Source organism: Galeopterus variegatus, unplaced genomic scaffold (assembly GCF_000696425.1).
Source record: "Galeopterus variegatus unplaced genomic scaffold, G_variegatus-3.0.2 Scaffold589, whole genome shotgun sequence".
NCBI lineage: Eukaryota > Metazoa > Chordata > Mammalia > Dermoptera > Cynocephalidae > Galeopterus > Galeopterus variegatus.
In genome coordinates, this window is record NW_007726700.1 from 350,373 (window position 1) to 371,048 (window position 20,676).

The 20,676-nt window shown below is 35.7% G+C and overlaps 1 protein-coding gene across 2 annotated transcripts in view; it reads right to left on the reverse strand.

Moving 5' to 3' along the window:
- Nucleotides 1-992: 992 nt before the first annotated feature.
- The window catches only part of PHF20L1 (PHD finger protein 20-like 1), a 71,299-nt gene continuing 51,615 nt past the window's right edge, over nucleotides 993-20,676 (reverse strand). For both annotated transcript variants that reach the window (XM_008570294.1, XM_008570292.1), the window contains 7 exons: nucleotides 16,144-16,308; nucleotides 12,200-12,381; nucleotides 11,082-11,181; nucleotides 9,467-9,662; nucleotides 6,104-6,467; nucleotides 4,665-4,827; nucleotides 993-3,086 (listed from right to left, as the gene is read on the reverse strand). In XM_008570294.1, coding sequence (XP_008568516.1) covers nucleotides 2,944-3,086; nucleotides 4,665-4,827; nucleotides 6,104-6,467; nucleotides 9,467-9,662; nucleotides 11,082-11,181; nucleotides 12,200-12,381; nucleotides 16,144-16,308 — 1,313 coding nt within the window. In that variant the 3' untranslated portion in view covers nucleotides 993-2,943. The remainder of the gene's footprint in view (nucleotides 3,087-4,664; nucleotides 4,828-6,103; nucleotides 6,468-9,466; nucleotides 9,663-11,081; nucleotides 11,182-12,199; nucleotides 12,382-16,143; nucleotides 16,309-20,676) is intronic.

The following is a 20,676-nucleotide window of genomic DNA, read 5'->3' on the forward strand; positions in this document are numbered from 1 at the left end:
AGAATAATCAAATTCCTTTAAGGAAAAAGTACATTACTCTTAAGTTTGAAATTAAGTCAGCAGAACCACAAACGAGCATGAGGAAATACAAATTATATGTATCGGTAACATACAAAGAGGAATCCCTTCCCATCAATGCTCATTCTATTCTGTCTGGGTGGCAAATAGGATGCCGTCTTGTCAAGAAACACTCTCTCCACTTTATTGTTTATATTTAAATATATATACTGATATTTTTAAAGTAAGATTAAAAGGAAAGAAAATCATCTCATCTGAGACTTCTCACAAAGGACGTACTTCTCAGAAACTAAGTCACTCTCTTAAAGGAGAATAGGCTCAGCCTTTTCTCCCAAAGCTTCAACCAACTGTTGACATATAATACATTACATGGATAAGTGCATACGATTTGATAATTTGAAATCTGTAAATTTGGGCCGGCCCGTGGCTCACTCGGGAGAGTGCGGTGCTGATAACACCAAGGCCACGGGTTCGGATCCCATATAGGGATGGCCGGTTCGCTCACTGGCTGAGCGTGGTGCTGACAACACCAAGTCAAGGGTTAAGATCCCCTTACCGGTCATCTTTAAAAAAAAAAAAAAAAAAAAAGAAATCTGTAAATTTATAGATTTTTAAGGATCTAAATTTAAAAATTCAGACTTCCAATTCATATACGTATAAGCAGAGCAATAATTTTAGTAATCTAGTTATTAATGGCTCTTCCAATTTGCTGGCTGTTTACAAAGTAATCTAAGATACGACAAGAACAAATGTGCATTAATTTAACTATGTTCACTAGGGACTGAGAAGATTAATGTTACTAGGTACAAAGGGTCTACTGTGAATGTGACAAGAATCTAGGCAACACTACTAGTCATAAGTTAAGGTTGCTATTTGCACCATTTCTGAAAAAAAGAATGTCTACAATTTAGCCATGACAGGGAAATTATTAGAATGATTATTTTTAAACACAAAAGAAAGATACAGTATCAATCTTGAAATATAGAGGAAATTTACTCGACACATGAAACATAGGCACTATTTTTTACTTTAATATGCAAATGTAAGCAACTACCCCACAATATCACCTTATTTATCAGTAAGATAAATGCTTTTATCTTTTCATTTATCAGTAAGATCTTTGACAAAGTTAATATATAACAAGTAAATACACAGGGCTGTATTTATGTCTGTTGATCTTTGGCACATATGTCAAGTTGGAGAATCTCAAAAGGCAATAAAATATTCTGTTTTGCACATTCTTTTAATCTTTACATCAAAATATAAGGCCGCAAAAAGGCAAGCTGAAATTTTAGAATATGTGGAATAGTTTTAATAAAGAGTTTTACATACAGTACCTTACATATAGAACAGTGTGTTTTGCAAATTTAAATAATATCTGAATGTACAGTGGCATGTATTCTTATCAAAGATAAATTCAAGTTTGCTGTCTATCAGTTCTAAAATGCATTTATACAGATTGCTAGAACTGATAAACAGAATGAGGCATAAAATATTCAAGTGTTATATGTCATCAAATAGCCTCCTCTTAACAGTCTTCTATCCCCTTTTTAAAAAAATTTCAAAACCTGTACATACATTTTTAATTTTTAAAAACTGTCTGTTAAAAGGTAACATTTTGTGTTAACCACCAATTTGTATAGTCTATAGTAATAAAACTAGATATGTGTGATATAAATATGTGTAGATTATGTACATATGTACGTTGAGTGTTTGTTTAAAACAAGCATACACACTTACACATACCTGCGTAGGTAACACTGGGCGCATACAACTCACATGAGTACTGGCAGACATAGGACCTAGGCTCAAATCCAGCAAGAGCTAAGACAGCAACTTAGTTGCCTTTGGTTTCAAAAATTTGTCCATTTGTGATCAAAGCTACAAGTTTTGAGTGCGCATGTATTTTTTAAAAATAAAATTCATCTTCAGAAATGAAGCTTTTCCAGTATTCCACTACTAGCAGTTAAAAAATCCATAGCTACAAATTTCAGATATTTTGTATCTCCTCATCCCAGCTGAGGTTATTTACAATTTTTTTTCTGAAGGCAAACCACCAAGCATACTCAGGATCAAAATGACACTGAAGCCTGAATATAGCCATTCAACTAGTATATGTGACATATAGGTTTTGGATGGACTGATAGCATTATGTAAGACTTGAGGTGGGAGAACTCCCATGATATTTAAAATCCTCTTTCCAGCAGTATCACCATCATTTGGCACATCAGACCCTTCTGCAAGCCAGTTTGCTTTTAATGAGCATAATGCCTGCAATAAATTCCAATTATTTGGTGTTCGTTTTTAAATACATTCATAATGAAGTAAGAATTCCACAACTGTTTTCCCCAAAAGTGACACTTCTCCTGTCAGTTTTCTGATTAAGGACATTCATCACCCAAAAAACAGCTCATGATCCTTTAAAAGTTTAAATACCCTAAATTTCCATGCAACTGGATCAACTGCTGAGAAAACAATTCTTAAAGCAACCTTGTGAACTCTCCAGAATTTAAATTTCCTTTACAATTTTGATTTTGGCCAAATGCTAGTTTATAAATGTGGATCTTTCTACTAAAAACGATATAAATACGCCATATTTCTTTCTACAGGTATCTTGAGCTTCGTGTAAGCACCTATTTAAATATCCCACTAATTCAATTTTCTTATATAGATTATATGCTACTTCATTGATCCTTGGCATATGATGCATTATCATTTGCAGCTTGCTCATACATTTTATTAATATTAGATTCCTTGATAAAGTTGTTCTTCATTTTTCTTTCCAAGGTGCCATCCTACTGATGTCACAAATCAGTAAATGACCAAACATTACTAAGCTTTTTAATTATCCACTTAGCAGTCGTGGATAATAAAAATGATTCGACTGAAGAAAGCCAAATTCTTTTCATTAAGTTTTCACTGCTGTCATACAGAGCAAAGAGTTGCTATTTGTTGTACTTTGCCCATGTCAATTAGGAGCTGTTTTATGTGGCGTTTAAGTTGGGGCAGTCTTGCGAGAGGATCTGGTGGCTCCAACTCCCCTGTAAAATCAAGCCAGCTTTCCAGAACTAAAATAGAGAAGAGAACAAACAAATTTAAATGAAAACTGGAAGAAGAGTCAGAAAATGGTAAATGAGAAGGTTAGATAGGTGATGGAGGAAAAAGTTCACGTCCCTGTCTTTAGAAGGGTGGTATACGGAAAACATCTCTGAGAGGCTCAGCATCCTTGATATCCCGCCCCACAAGAGTTCTAGTCTCTCTTGATAACCTTTATCTGTTATTTTAGATAATTTTTCTCTTTATATATATAAACTAAATTCATTTTGAATGTTTCCTTTTACTCTCTTCTGGAACAGGAAACAACAATTTGCTGTGCCTGCTCAAGCTTTCTATAAATTTAGACTTAAATCATCTCTACATCATTTGAGACAAAACTTAGCTACTCTAACCACTTTTTAAAAAAAATCCAGGGCCGACCCCATGGTGCATTCAGGAGAGTGCTGCGCTAGGAGCACAGCAACTCTCCCACCACCGCGGGTTCCGATCCTATATAGGAATGGCCGGTGTGCACCGCGGGCGACCCCACACCAAGGGTTGTGATCCCCTTACCCGTCATGAAAAAGAAAGAAAAAAAAAAAAATCCAGAAATTCTTTTTAATAAAAGAAAGAAGGTAACAATTTTTCAGTGTCTTTTTCAGTTCTACTATTTTATCATTCTTTTTTAAAAAAACATACAAGCACAGTAAAATTCTAAGTAGAATGCAATTACATTCTAAATTTTTAAATTAATGTTTCCTTTGCAAATCTACCCTAATGATATGGAATAGTGTCAAGTCAGATTTTCTGCTCTTAAAAGATCTACTCAAAACATTAAACCAACTTTTTAGTTAGCTTATAACTAAATGAAAGATGCTTCTGAAATGGGTTTCCATTTTCTCTCTTCTCAGGGGAAAATAAAAGCAGTAGCAGCTCTGACTTTGGAAAGCAGAGTGGTATCACACATTTTGCAAAATGAAACAAGGGGGAAGGCAGAATACAAACTATGAGGCGAGAAGAAAAAAAGAGTCAGCATAGGAAGAATACTGGATTAGGAATCAGGTAATCTAAGTTACTCAGATATCTCAACTATAAAATGAAGATAATCTTTCTTGCCTTCTCTTCAGAGTTCCTGTCTGATGTAAGAGAAAACCATTTGAAAATCTGGATGCAAACCTAAGGTTTACATACCTTTGTGTTTTTTATTAATTTCTCCTAATGAATACTAAACAAAATGCAAAATATTCAAAATATTTGTCCCCTCATATTTCAGGTCTGCTTAAGTTCCTTATTCTGACATTCAAAGAAAACACAATTCATTGAAACTAATAAATATCCCATAAGTGTTCAATATTGAAACTGGCAAATGAACAGTACTTAATAAATATCCACCTTTAAAAAAAAGAACCATCTAAGAAATACCCAGTCATATTGCTTGAGCCTAAAAGACCTCAGATGTGTTAAATACAATGTAAAGGAAGCAATGAAGCTCCATCAGTACGAGGAGCATCTGTAGTTCTCAGCCTGTAATTTAAACAGTTTTAAATAGCTTGTTCATATTAACAATAAACACACTATAGCAATTGTACTTCAGTTCGTTCTTAAATTACCATCAACTTCTTTTTCTATGAGGTCCATCCTGCTGGTAACTTCATTCTGCACATTTTCTATGTGTGTAAGGAGATTCAGCTGCCACTGAAGATGTGAGTCTCCTGGGTCTCCAGTGCTCTTTTTATCATTATAAAGAAGTATCGTATTCCCTTCAGTTGGATTCTTCTCCAAAGGACCATTAAAAACAAACAAACAAAACGACAACAACAACAACAACAAAACCATAAAGAACTGGATGAACAGAATGTCATAAACTGAAAGATATATTAAAACGTCATCACCCATAATGATCAGTGAAATCCAATCTGACTACTAGGATATCTTTAAAGGAAGTGTGGCCCATAATCAAATTATATCTGGTGGTTCTTAAGAGTGGACATGCCCACTACTCTTCACAGTGCCTGGGATAGTGCTACACAAGGGAAAAGTCTTCAATAAAATGTGCTAAATAAATGAAGTCATACATTCTATTATGTAATTATAATGCCAAGCTAATTTAGACCAGCCCCTACCTCAACTGATCTCAACTAGTAACAGAAATACAGTGAGGTCAAAATCAAGAAAGTTGTCAAAGACCAGTACAAAGTCTAATTAACTACAAACTGGACTTTACTGGTGCAGTTAAATCAATGAGGAGAGGGAAAGGTAAAAATCTTTTAAAAACTTCAAAAGTACAAACTGCTTACCATATAAAATCTGAACTTGGATTTGCTAGAGATAACTAATTTCACATGTGGAATATTAATCTGAAAATAATTTACCACAAATTTCATGAAACATAAGCTTTCCAAATTCTGTTAAGTACTTATTTACAGTGATTACTTGATAAAGAAGCCAGAAAAATAAAAAAAAAAAAAATTTAAAGTGACCTTGCTAATAGAAAATCATTAAAAAATTAGGGCACAACATTTCTAAAATAATTCTGTGAACAAGAATTAAATTTATAGATATTTAATACACAGAGCTATGAGAATTCAGCTTAACTGCAAAATGGGATTGATGTGCATTTACATATATGCTGAAATTTTAATAAAAGACAATTAGAGTGCCACCTTTTATTTAAAACACATAAAAAAACAAAGACAAATTATTACACCTATATATACTTTCATGTTCTCACACACAGACATTTTTCATTTGGAATACAATGTGGCTCACTATTTTTTGGAGGCGTTGAAGTGTGCTTATAAAATTGAAATTTTTGTTACGGTAACAGTTTACTGAATTACTGTAATTCTGAATTAGGGGATAGGTTAATTGAACGTTCAAATGGCCAGTGTTTTCCTGTAGAGAAAACAAAAAGGAATGTCCTTACCTTAATGAGGTACTTATGAACTTGGAAATATAAGTAAAACCTGGGAATTCCGTATGTTTTATTTCATAAAATTTTCCATTGCTGTCCTATCATATTTTCCAAAGACCAACGAACCAGTTTTACCTTTTCTGGAGCTCCACGTTCTTTCACTAAGTACTGTAAATGGTTTTTATCTCTCGTGTGCAATTCTTGTTCTTCTTCAAAACTACTAATGTCATCATCATCTGAGCTCCCAGGGTCTATGAGAGATTTGCAGTCCTGACCAAAACTTTGTGGCTTTTGATAGCTGTGCTCACTTGTTATGTAAGTCCCTTCTATTTTTAGGGGCAAACGAGGTGATTCTTTATTGTTCTGTACATATTTCTTTTCTTCTAGATTAACCATATCTTGCAGTGTTGTTTTTTTCTCTCCCTCAGCTATTCCTTGATCTTGGTCTTTTCGCTTCCCAGAACAAGCCCAGAGATGAAGGTCAGGATGATGTTTATTCCTTAAAACAACGTAGGAGAGAAAAAAATATCTAGTAACAAGTTCAATATGATAATAAATTTCAGAACCAGGTTAGGAAGAGGTCAGGGACGTAAGACAAAAGCAAAGGTATACTTTAGGTTAATTTCTTCCAGTATCTTATTCATTGTTTGAATTCTCCCAATTTTAAAGAAATAATACTCAGAGAAAGCAATAATGAGTTTGATTCTGTTGCTAGTTCACATCATCATTTGATATATGCATTTTTCTACTGATTTTTTGTTGTAATTTTTTTTCATTGTATGACATGAAAAACTTACATAAGCATATTTTAAAACCTTTATCCAATCAAAAGGTGATAACTTCTCATGACAAAAAATGTGACCATAAAAGTATACAAAGTAAAAATCTCCTTCCCCATGGAAATCATGAATAACTGAGATATAATCTTCCAGACTTTTTCTATACACATAAAATTATTTTTTAAATGGATAAGCATATACTTTTTCTTTTTATACAACTGGGACTCATACAATTTGCCTTTTTCACATAGAATACATTATGGACACCTTGCCACATCAGTGTATAGATTTCCTTTACTCTTACTCTAGTGGTTGAACAGTACTATCTGTACTAGCTGAGTCTAGCTAAATAATTCCCCACTGATAGACGCGTGTGTGTATATTTTTGCTCACAAATAGGATTATTTCAATCAGATAAATTCCTAGATATGGAATTGCTGGATAACATAAACACATTTTATTTTGACAGTGTTCTCCAAGAGGCTGTACTAATTACACTCTCACAAATAGTCTATGATAATGCCTATTCACCCCTATCTTCACTACATATGTGAACATGATATTGTGCAGTTAATTCTGTAGTAATTAAAATTTTGTAATAAGTAAAACAGGAATCCATTCATTAGAGGTAAAGTGAAAGAAGGACATTAGGGAGGCATAAACCTTTCAAAAGGTTCAATAATATTTGTGAATTAATAATATTTATATTAGATGAACACTAGGAATCAAATGAGTTTTCTTCTAATAATACCCAAGTATTGTTTTTAAAATTATAAATTTTATCTTTCGGATCCCTAAAACTTGAATATCTAGAAAATACTAAAACTCAATCAATTAAAAAGCATAATAGAAAGAAAGCTGGCTTTGTAGTTCAATAGTTCAAGGGGTTGAATCCTGCTGTGCCACTGAGAAGACTGGACAAGTTACATAACCTGTCTTTGACTACCCATCTATAAAATGAAGATCTATTTTTCAGTCTTATTGTAAGAATTAAATATCTCATAAAAGCACCAACTTCTGGCATGCAGTAGACTTTCAATAAATAGTAGATAATAATAATCAACACTATTATTATTAGAAATGTTAACATAAATAGGGCTTATAGGCATACGAGACAGAAATGGTCCAGTTAAAATCCTTAGCAAAATTATGAATGAAGAGAAATTCATATTGATACCAAGAAGGAAAACCAGGTTTGAATAATTACCTGGAAAACCAGACTTGAATAAATTAGTCCCTACTTCAAGTCTTAGTATTTACATTTTATAATGTATGGCCTTTTTATAAAGAAATCTATACTCAGGTTTATGACACACAACTGAAGCAAATTTCAGTTAACAAACAGTTACTGAACACTTACTCCCTACACTATGCACTAGGGATAAAATGATTAATTAGACACAAGCCCTACCTTAAAAAAAACCATGGGTTTGAAGGGGAGACAGACATTAAAAAATTATGTGCACCAAAGTGCACACCAGTGTGTATGAAGTTTGCCAAGAAGTGCAGGGCCAATTCTAGTGGGGCAGGTAATGATGAAAAGGCATCTGCTAGGGGGTACCGGTGGCAGAAGGTGATTCTGGGTATGAGTAAAGGCCTGGAGCTCTGAAAAAGCATGCTTCATTCAGGAATTATGGTTTCGTGCAGATAGAACATTTGGGGGAAAAAAACTTAGGAAAGACATGGCAACAAAATGGTAGACATAATATATATCACATAATATACATCATGGAAGGACTCAGAATGCATGCTGAAGAGCTCAGACTTGGTTCACTGAGCCACAGGAAGACACTATGGTAAATTAAGCTAAAAAGAAACAAGCTCATGTTTATCTTTTATTAAGCTCATGTTGGCAAGATTATGTAGGATGAACTGAAAGGGTATGGACTAGAGCCACAGAGAGTTAAAAGGTATGGCAATCATTCATGTGAAATATAACAGACTAGCTGAGACAGAAGTGAAGAGAGAGAAATGGACTGAACAATGATCAGGAATTACAAAGGTAAGATGTGGGAGACACACGGACGGGGATGGAAGGAAGAGAAGGGACAAGTTTCTGGCTGAGTGAAGTTGAGTCCAAATGAAATCTTGGGAAGAATCAATGAATTATCATATTTTTATATAAAATATGTTTTTTTTGTTTATTCTATTCTTTAAAGAAGATTCTAGCGGGCATTAGAAAGGGCTGAAAACAAGGACTTGAACATTCTGGTACATTATTTAGAGAGGCTCAGGTTCTTTTTTTTTTTTTTTTTTAAAGGCAAAATTGGGATGACTAAAACACATTTTGGGCACAGCAGAGAGGTGGACTCTATGATCTGTCAGCTCCCTTCATCCCCTCTAAATCAACCTTAATGTAATTAAAAAAATTCTCACCCTGCCTAGAATCTATTTCATCTTGACAGCATTCCCAAAGGAGGACACAAGATATAACGTTTACCACAGCAACTGCACTTAATTTTGTGTACATGGTGAGCACACAAATCAGTGAGAGGGGGACTAAAATTTGTTAAAATGCTAGATGCTATATCTATCTTTAACATGCTTACCTATTCTAGGACAATAGGCAAGCAGCAGCTAGTCATCCAAAATTAGACTTTATTTAATTACCTATTCTCTCTTCCAAACTGCTACTGTGGACCTTCAAAAGGCCAACTGTGTTCACTTCAATTAAATTGTACACTAAAGTGTGACTCTCCCTTTGCCACCCCTCACTTACTTTAGTATTCCGATCTTCAGCTGTAACCCATGTAGTACTTCTGCAACACCATAGACATCAGCAAGCAGATGATGTGTGGAAACTATTTTTTTGGCATTGAGATGAGAATAATTTTCTTTTAAAAATGATAACCCACACATTCTCCCATTATTCAACCAATCCTTATCGTAACGGTATTTTGCACTCCACCTCTGACCTGTAGATGAAGTTGACATTAAAGTCACAAAGGATTCCACTTATTCAGATTTCCCTTCAACTGCTACCTATGTCACCTGTTAAGCAAGGCAAGCTCTAGCACTAAGCAAGAGCAGGCTCAAAATAAAAGAATGTGTTTTGAAGAACCGGTGCTGGGAGAGTTCCTCCACACCTTCAGCGTTCCTGCCCACCAAGGAGAAGAAACTCCATTAAGGATGTGGTCAGTGGCAGAGGACACCTGCAAAAGGAACCTTGAGTGTATTGCTTTTCATTTTTATGTAGCAGTCATCTGTCCTCTAAAAAGGTTAAAAGGGCTGAATGGAAATTAAGCAGGGATCTTCTGTCTCTCGCTAACTTTTGTTTTGAACTGGATGAAAGAGTTCTGGTTGAGTGAGGACAGACTCTTCCCCTATGTCTGTGATCTCACAGCATCCTATATAATCCTATATCCTCCATGTTAATACAAATTAGATCCTGCTACAATTGAAGGCTTTCATGTCTGTGTCCCTCCTATACTATGAGATAGCTGAAGATATGGTATGAATCAATCATCTTAGCATAGGATCTGGCAAATAGAAGTCATCCAATAAATGCTGCTGAATGAATGAATAACAAATGTCTACATTTGTTACTGAATGAATACAATGAATAAAAAATGCCTATAATAAATGCTGGTGGGTAAATAAACAAATGTCTACATTTATATAGGTCTGAATACTTCTCTTGCCTCTTACTGTGACTTTTTTCTTTTCTTTTTTTTGATAGGTATGAGAACAATTCACTTGTCTTTTGTTTGAGAATACCTAATTATTTTCTGCCTTGGAGGCTGAAATTGTATTCAATATGAAAAACATGCTACTCAAAGACCGTCTAGCATGGAGGAAGGCACTAGGTAGAAAGCCATGGACTGGCAGTCAAAAGGCACAGGTTTCACCTCAGTCTGACACATCTAGTGCTATTCCTTTGCACCAGGCATGAAACTTTTGGTACCCTAGTCACTTCATTTGTAAGATAAAGGGATCACAGGCAATGATCTGAAACCCAGCTGCTCTACAATGACCTGGCTATGCAGCACTAGCATGTTAGGAGGAGTACAAGTTCAGAATGCTGGTCCATTCAAATCACTATAATGAAGCCTCACCAGAAATCAATGCACAGGAATAGACAAAAGCTAATTCTCCTCCAGGAAAAGCTGCCCTTCCAGCAAGGTAGTAATTTTGTTGATAAATTTATGCTAATGTATTTGCCTAAGTAATTAATATAGAAAATAAAACTATACCACTAAAAAAAATTTAATTTTAATGTGGAAGTAGAGTTTAATAAACCGAGAAGTAACAGCATTTTATATAGCTGATACACTCTGGAATAGGTGAGAAGATACTTAGGCATCCTGCCCTCAGCCCAGTGAAGCAAGCCTTACCGGGAGGGTCTCGGCAGATGTAGCAGATGTACTGCTCGGGAATGCTCTCCTCCAGCAGCCCCATGCACACGCTATGCTGCCAGCACAGGCACTCTTCACACTGCCAGAAAACAGAGGAGTGCTTATTGTCAGCAGCTACACATTAGAAGGAAGGATAAATGCCCTTCCTTTCAATTAGCGGGCTTGGTTTCTTGCTGCCGCTACCAGTTCAATTCTTATTCCAGGTAAAAAAAAAGAAAGTAAAAATTTAAGATGAATTTTATCTTTGGAATAGCAAACTATTTAAAGAAGTTCCTTTTGTTGCACCAATTAAAATGTGCTTTGATAAATTACTTAAGTCATAAAAAGTCATAATTTCACTCATTCAGTGCCATTGATTTTTAGACAATCACATCCTTAAAACTCTTAAAACTAGCTTAAAAATGAGATTTTTTTTTTAAAAAGCAAGTTTATAGTAGTGCCTTCAGCAATGACCTCTTAAAATACTACTTGTGTTGTGAAGCTATAAATTTATAGTTCTCTTACTTGAAAAAACCACTGAAAAAGGGGAGAAATAGAGGTGATTATTCTTTTTTCATTCCTATAACTAACATCTCCAAATCTTCCATATATCATCACAAAATATAAGTTTATGCTTCCTTTTTTCTTAAAGATATCCTACCTACAGGGAGAAGTTGTTAACCCTTGTAACAAAGTCTTCCTTTCTTCTTTGAGAATACTGGAAACTTTTAAGTTTCCATTTCTTCCTATTGTAGGTTGACTGTTAATTATTAAACAACATCGATTCAGACCAGTAAGGAAAGGATTGCTGTGGTCTACCCTTCAATGTGAAAGGGCAGACCCACCCTAATGGCTCTTAAAAAGAGTTTCAGCTTGAAGACCTTAGTAAAGGGAGAGTGACCCTAAAATAATAAAATTGTCTACTTCACTTGGTGAAGAGATATCCTATCATTACTACTGGTATTTTAAATATAACAAAAAGTTAAAAACCTCTATCTTCAGTAAGATGGTTAATAAAAACAGAAACACTCTGATGTACTTGCTGAGCACCTAAAATAATTAATTCACTGCTGTAGGGAAGATAAGTTTAACACCTCTGAATCACTGAATTCAACTACCTGAATCATGAAGCCATTCTCCTCATCCATTTCACAAATACATCGCACAATTTCATTAAGAGCATCATCTTCGTCCTGAGATTCCTCAAAATTGGTTGAATCGAAGTCCTGATTGTATTCATCCCCACTCAGAAGCAAACTCTCTGTTGAAGAATCATCTAGGAATTCCACGTCTGATAAGTCTAGAATATACATAAAAAATATACTCAGCACATTTTTCCCATTTATATGTCATTTTTTCAGAAAGAAAGGAGCCATGGGAAGTGATTACAAGTTATGAAGCATTTAAAAATGGGGGCGGGGGGGACAAACAAATGGGAATAGAGTACTTATCTCTGGATGAAGAAACATGATATTTGGAAGTTTAGGTAATTATGACTGCTGTACATCTTAAGATATACAGTACTATAAGTAACTCAAAGTAGCCCCTAGTCTTCATCCTTACGGAGGTTACGGCTAAGACTGATATTAATCATTTAAATTTGCATAGATTCCATACACCTTCACACACATTATCCCTTTTGATCCTCATAAAAACCATGACTTGTAAAGAGAACAGGTTTTATTATTTGTACTACAGAGATAACTTCAGAGAAGTTAAGAAGCTTGCCTAGGGCCTAATACCAATAATACTATTATTAATAATATCTGTAGCATCAACTACCATTGTAGTTAATATACACCAGAAACTATATTGGGCACTTAAAATATAAGATCTATAACTTGCATGAGTAATGCAGCCAGGGAGTGCTAAAGCTGACTGGACACTAGGACTGCCTGAATCCCAAGTCTATGTTCTTAATCATTTCACCAGTTTCTTAAACTGAGATCATGAGTTCCCCAAGAATTTTTTTTTTAATTTATTAATTTCATTTTGATAAAAACTTTAAAAATTAATAAGCATATTCTAGAAACTAGACTATATAAATGACAACTACATAGAACTCAATTTAAATGCAAGGTTTTAGTTTTGTGTAGATGTCAAAGCCTACACCATTTTGCTTAAGCTACTGAGAAAAAATATTGAGTCAAACATAAGGGAATCTTTATTTACGACAAAGGGAAAGGAATGATGATGGGACACAAAAGAAAGTTTTGTAGTAGTGTGGACAGAGAAATGTGGGGAAAACTGGGTCATCACAAGATACATAATGTTGCTGCGAGCTCCTAAAACAGAGGCTAAGCAGCAGAGCACTTGAATGAGAGAGGGGTTTCCTTCCTACCTCACCATCCAATCCTCTAGTCACATTCTGAGTTATCCCTTCACCTGCTTCTCATTTATCCCCTTTTTAGAATGAGAACTCCATGAGAACAAGCGCTTTGCATTGTCATTGAACGCTACATCCTCCAGTGCTTAGAATAAGGCCTGATACATATATATATAAATGTAGCAGCCACTTCAGAGTGTTTGTGGAAGAGGTAAGGAGGAGGTCCATATAGAGAGAAAATTTCCTCTTTAGACTTAATAAGACTGGATGAAATTGGCTGGATTCAAACTTAAAAAATCACACTATTTATACTGTAAATATTTCACATGACTTAGTGTTTCTTCTATCAGCTTCTAATCTTGTTCACTTTTTCCTGACTCAATGTTTTGTTTTTAATTTATTAAAGTTAATCTTTTATAGAAAAATAAATAAATATTTTCTTTGGTTTCTTAGGACATCTGAAACAAAGTAAGGTTAATAGAAATGAGATAGAAATGAAAACACTCAAGGAGCAAGAAATAAATCAATTAGATATAGAAAATCTAATATTAACAATATGACTAGTTTTAAGAACCTAAAGAGGAAAACTTCAGCTATTCTTAATCATGCTGGCTCAAATCCAAAATTAGTATTTTCTCTTAGGCTTTTCTGAATACAAGTTCTTATTTCAAAATGGCAAACTAGAACCCAGATAAACAGTTTCAAATACTGTTGCAGCATATATATCGTAGTGAATGAAATATGGTAATGAATACAGTTAATAATGAATTTAATTAAAAAGTATATTGTTAAAAGCAATTAGTGCATATCTAACATATACATGCATGGCCAAAATTACCAGGTTTTATGGTTGTCAGCATGCAAATTTAACATATTGTGCAGAAAATCCAGCTTGAGTAATGAACTCCCAAGCACTAAACATATTATTGGTTGAATTCTGGGGGTTGAGTAAATGGGTCACTGGGTTGAAAATTATATAAGAAAAACAAATAAAAGTTCCTTCTTAACTAGCCACATGAACAATGGCTCTTGAGTAGCCCCAAGAACACCTGCTTCCTTCCAACTGTTACCCCTTGAATTATCTTGCTGTTTCCCTGAGACTGTACTCTCCAAGTGTGGTGCCCAGATCAGCAATGTTATCATGACCTGGGAACTTGTTAGAAATCAGAAATTCTGAGGTATTTTAACAAGCTCTCCAGGTGGATCTGACACATGCTAACACTTGAGAACCTCTGACCTAAGACCTCTGACCCTTACTAACATTCCTTTTTTCTCCTAGCTCAGTGCTGGATCACGTAAAGGGCCAGGGCAGAGACAAGGCAAATTTAGGGTGTCATCTGTGACTCACGTGTTCTTGTTCCCGCACCACTGCTAGCCCAGATATAAAACCCTGCTCTCCATCACTACATCACTCCATCTAGCAAGAGACGATCTTCAAATCTTGATGGCTCACAGTATGGGTGTTCTTATGTGATTTTCAACTCCTGCTGCTCCACAGAATCACCCAGAAGCTGTATCTTGCCAGGATCCTCCCAGAAATCTCATTTAATTGTGCTCTGTGGTAGGATCCAGGATCAGCAATGATTACAATGCACACCTGGGGTTAAGAACCACTGGACCAAATGGGAAAAAGGGGACGTGTGTTTGTTGGAAAAGAGAGGGAGTGACTTTGTCTTAATCCTCTCCCCCCATGGTAAATTTTTTAAAATTAAAATCTCAAAAGTGTTGTATGCTTATATCAGGGTAAAGAGAAGAAAATGTTTTCCACAGCGAGCCAGGAAAGAGTTAGGCATGGAAAAGAGTAGGTAGTAACAGTGCAAAAGAAAACATATAACCTAACATCTACCATCTAGGGTGCTCAGAAGAAAGGAAAAGACAGGAAATGACCTCACCCATAAGAACCCCTGGGTTTTACCTAAGATGAAGACCTCACCCCTTATTCCTCATTCCCTGACTCTGGTCCCTACTGTGTTGGAGTTCTACTCTTAAGCCACTGCCACCAGTGTCAACAGATAGGAAATTCCTCCTACTGCTTATAATATTAGAAGGTAGGTAAGAATCCTTGCTACCTTCCACTGTCAGGACTGGACGTGCAGGAAAATCTGGCAGATTCCAACTATGGTGTTCTTTTCATCCCTGACATGGCCTTCTGTCTACTCGAGAGTGCTTAATTACTAACTGTAGTTAAATCACTGACCTGACCACATTCCCAGACCTTTGGTTACAGATGTATCTGTGACCATGGATTCAAAGCACATTTTTAAGGCTACGATAAATATTTGGTAGTGTTATCTTTGGAATTAAGATAGCCCTTGGTTTGCATTTTAATTCTAATACTAACTAGCCCAAAAAAGTACTTAACCTATAAGTCCCTGCTTACTTAGCTATAAAATGTGGGTAACAATACCTACTCTAAGTTGGTGGTGAAGAATATGAAAATCTATGTAAAACATGTATTGAAGACCAGTATATAGTAGACATTAATACTAGTTTCCTTACCATCTCTCCCAATTTCAAAGCCAATTTTTCTTTATGTAAATGAAGTATAAAGCCAATTTTACTTTATATAAATTAAAAATTAGTAGCTCAAATTTCTAATATTGAGATTTTTGTATTAGTTTATGTAACAACTTTTTAAATTGTGCACCCTTCTCAAAAAGGAATTCAACAAAGTACGTTTTACTCCACATTTAGGAATCTTAAGTCTTATTTTAACCATTACACGGTTACACATACTTTCACCACTAAGATCAACAGACAGAATTGCCCTTGGGTACTGATAGGTTGTAGTTTTCTCCGTAAACATGCTTCGTGGAGCCAGAGAACTCCCAGAAGATCGAGTTAGTGGAGAAGAGCACCTTTCCAAAAATTCTAGGGGACTGTCTTCATAGTCTGAATAGTCTGCAACATAAGATACATAAAGAAATATTAATGAAGTGTCAAGTAATCAAGAAGTGTCACTATAAAATTAATGAGAAAGTCATGTTTCACGAAACATAAAATAATCATGCCACCACTTTCTCTTCTCATCCAGAAACAGCTAGATCATTATATATTTGATAAATTGGGCTTGGCAAGAACACTTGGGAAATAAATATTTCCCAGACAGTATATATACAGTAGGATCACCAGTTTCTAACTGGTATCAGTAAACCCTTCTGAAGTAGTCCAGAAGTGAAAAAGGATTATTTCTATATTCTATCTCCATTATAATCAAAACTACGTCTGCAGTAAGATGTGCAAGATGGATATTAACCTTTTCTTGCAGTTTGTAAAGAGGTTCTCCTAATGCACACTGATTATTATAGTGTTATTTTGATCAATAAATCCTTCAAGCAAAAAACCTCTGAAGGAAATTAACTGGTCCTGGAAGACATCTGTCAACATTCTGTTCTTCTCTGCTTGGGATGAGTCACACAGATGGAGACAAGCAAAGAAACCACCTGCGGTTGATGGGACGGTGTAGTGTGGCGAGGGAAGGAAGACCAGGGGAGGTATGGCTCCAGGCACACAAGAAGGCTCAGAAGCCAGGAGTGTATGACACATCTGACACACACTAATGCTGTGGCTGGAGCACAGTGAGTGAAGGAGATATGAAATGAGGCTAAAGTAATAGGAGCCAGATCAGTTTAAAGGTTTTTTTTTTATTAAGTTTTAGCCTAATGCAATAAAAAGCCATTCAAAGGCTGTGAGGGGGAGCAGGATGTGACGTACGCCAATTCCATTTTTAAAAGATCACTCTAGCTGGGGAATGGATGGAGTGCAGAAAGGCACACAGAGGAGTGGGGAGACAGTGTAGAAGCTACTGCAGCAGTCCAGGCAAGAGACACTGGTGGCTTGGACTGGGATGACGGCAGCTCAGGGGCAGAGGTAGAGGAAGGTGCAGTGATGTTATGAAGTAGAGGCAGAGAATGCAGATGGCATCATCAAGACTGATTTCCAGGTTTCTCCTTGAGCAACTAGGTGATGAAAGTGGGTGTGAGATGGGGCTGAAGAGTAAGTGGGAGGCAGAGAAACCAGAGAAGAAATATGAGTTCAGAGAAGCGCTTTGTAACGGGAGATCCTACACATCACCTGCATGAAACTAAAGATGACGGTCTGGAAGGGTGTTGGGGGAGGTGGTGGATGGCAATAGGTGGCAAAGCCAGCAGTTTAAGGATAGAAAAACAGATATTTCTTCCATTTTAACAGAGGCAAAAAAGATGAATACATTCAGATAAGGAGGAGATGCGGTGGACAGTAGTTGAGCAAGTTCCCACCTGATGGTGTTTATTTCCTCAACTGAGTGTAAGGAAAAGGATATCAATTCAGGCAGTTTAGGGAATAAATAAGAGACAGAAAAGAATGTAAAAAGCAGAGGAAAGGCAGAGCATGGAAAAACAAGTTTGCATGAAAAGAGTAGTAACAACACTAGTCTGTACTGAGTATCCATTTGAAGTTGGGGTTTGCGGTAGGCAAAGTAACGGCCCCCTGAACATGTCTATGTTCTAATCCCTGCAATCTGTGACTACATTAAGTTACATGGCAAAGGGAAATTAAGGTTACAGATGGAATTAAGGTTCCTAATCAGTTGACCTTAAATAGGGAGAGTATCCTGGATTATGTGAATGGGGCCAATGTAATCACAAGCATACTTAACAGTGAAAGAGGGAGGCAGAAAAGTCAGTTTCAGAGAGAAGTGGTCAAGCAACTTGACTGGCCATTGCTGGCTTTGAAGGTGGGACGGGGACAGGCGCCAAGAAATGAGGTGGTCTCTGGAAGGTAGAAAATGCAAGAATATGGAGTGTCCCCTAGAGCCTCCAGAACAGAATGCAGCCCTGTTGATACCCTGATTTTAGGCGTGTGCGACCCATTTTGGACTTCTGATCTTTAGAACGTTAAGATAATAAGTATGAATTGTTTTAAGTCACTCATATGTAGTAATTTCTGACAGCACGGGAAACATATAAAATAGTCATCATAAATATTGTAGCATAGCCAATACTGACTGAGGTCTCTCTATGTGACAACAAATTTTAAATACTTTATGTTTATTAACTCTTAATCCTCACATCCACCCAACAAGGGAATTCAACTGCTAGTGCTATTTTACAAATGAAAGAACTGAAGCAGAACAAGTTAAGTAAGTTGCCCCTGGATATACAGCTATCAGTAGCAAAGCCAACATTCAAAATGAGACAGTCTGACTACAGAGACCTCACTATTAACCAACAAGCAATTTCAATGGCTTTTGATATGGAAGGTGTACACAAACTGCAAAGCTTGTTAAAACCCAGTCTCCTGGGCCTCACCTTCAGCACGGGAAGATTCCCAGATGTTGCTGATATTGTCAGACTACAGAACAATCTTTGAGCAGCACTGGGTTATTCTGCCTCTCATGGCCTCACGGTAATGGCAGTTTGCCCAACACCATGTCATTTAAACACACGCATGGAAAGGGCATTACTAAATGCTAGGTACTATGTCAAGTACTTTACAATGTTTACCTTATTTCATCCTACTATTAAACATATGTAGTAGAGACTATCACTACCATTTTAGAAGCAAGGGAATTGAGACTGAGAGAGGGAAATAATCTGCCAAAGGTCTCCCAGCTATAAGTGTGAGAACCAGGATTTGAACTCCTTTGCTAAACCTCCACAGCTGCCCTGTTATTGACTACATTCCATATTGCCCTCTCAGCAAAAGTACAAGTAGAAGTAGAGTATGATTGTAAAAATAATGAAAGAAATATCAGTTTGGTGCTAAAAATAAGACATGGCTGACATTTAATCTATGTTATATTAGCAAATGAATAAAATTTCTTCACATTTTACACCCTACCAGTATTTCAAACTCCAATCCCCTCTGGCTATGACAAATAAAAGCCTACCATTATGTTTCAAGGTTTAGATCAGAAGTAATCTCCCACATAAAGTACCTTCCTTGATCACTCCAGCTTTTATAAATTTAAACAGATTTACTTTTTATCACTGTTGCCACATATACCATACCTTCCTGGTACATACTTATGTACACTTCTTATCACTCTTACTATATACTTTAATGTTTACTTGAAGCTCCTTAAAGAGAATCTTTGCTTTTACTATACAATGGTTTGGATTCTCTTTGCATTTCTATCTCTAATTCTTTTTAATCTCTCCGTGCCTTCAGTTTCCTCACATTTAAAGACACATGAAAGACAGAGATGAAGTAAGTTGCTCAAAGTAACAAAGCTACAAACTGACAAAGATGTCACCATTAAATCCCAACATGGCAACTTCTCATATACAGAGACTGACCACAACGTTAGTTTTATATCTTGCAAACTAATGCTAGTAAGCAAAACATAAGTTAATCCACTACTACTTGGAATAACTGAAAAAAAGTACTTAACTAAATTACTACTTTTCATAACTTCATTTAAAATAACAGATAAAGTTAGGAACTTACTATACCCACAAAGACAAGTAAAAACTTGTTAAGGGAAGAATACACAGCCTGGTAAACAATCTTTAAGGTTCAGGAGGTGAAATTAAAAACACAGCATGGTGATAAAGTTAAAAGTTCAGACTCTAAAGCCAGACTGCCTGAAATTGAATCTTCTTTTCACCACTTGCTAGTAACGTAAGTCGGACACTCTCTTTATCTCCCTGGTGTAGCTTACTGTTTGTAAAATGGGAACAACAGGCCCTACTGTAAAGGGTTAACATGAGGATGAAATGAACTGATATATATATAAAATGCTTAGACAGTGTCTGGTACACATAATAAGTACCAGTAGGATATGCAAACTAACATTGAATGGTGAATAAAAGAATTTTTTAAACTCCTTGGTGGTGCTAATTATATACTAAAAGACATACTATAGTAGGAAACTCAAGAGTAATAATGTGAATTCTTCAACATTAAGATGCCTTTAAAATTTCAAAGTTATTTAAAACTCCCTATTTTCCACTTAAAGGCCATTCTTCTAATTTAATCACCTGGGAAAAAGTGTCATCTTCAAGATAAATGTAAATAGCCCTGAATAAACTCTCCTCAAATGCAATAATTAATTACAAAGATGCTGGTGATTATCAGACTCAACACCTGCTGTTTATAAATAGCAATGCTTCTGTGCATCTTCAGTATTTACCAAGACTCTATTTGCAAAGTTAAGATTTTCATTTATAGGCCTGATTTTAAAATGTATATAAAGATGTAAGGTTCTTTTCTTTTTCATTTAAAATATATATATATATATATATATATATATATATATATATATATATATATACACACATAGAG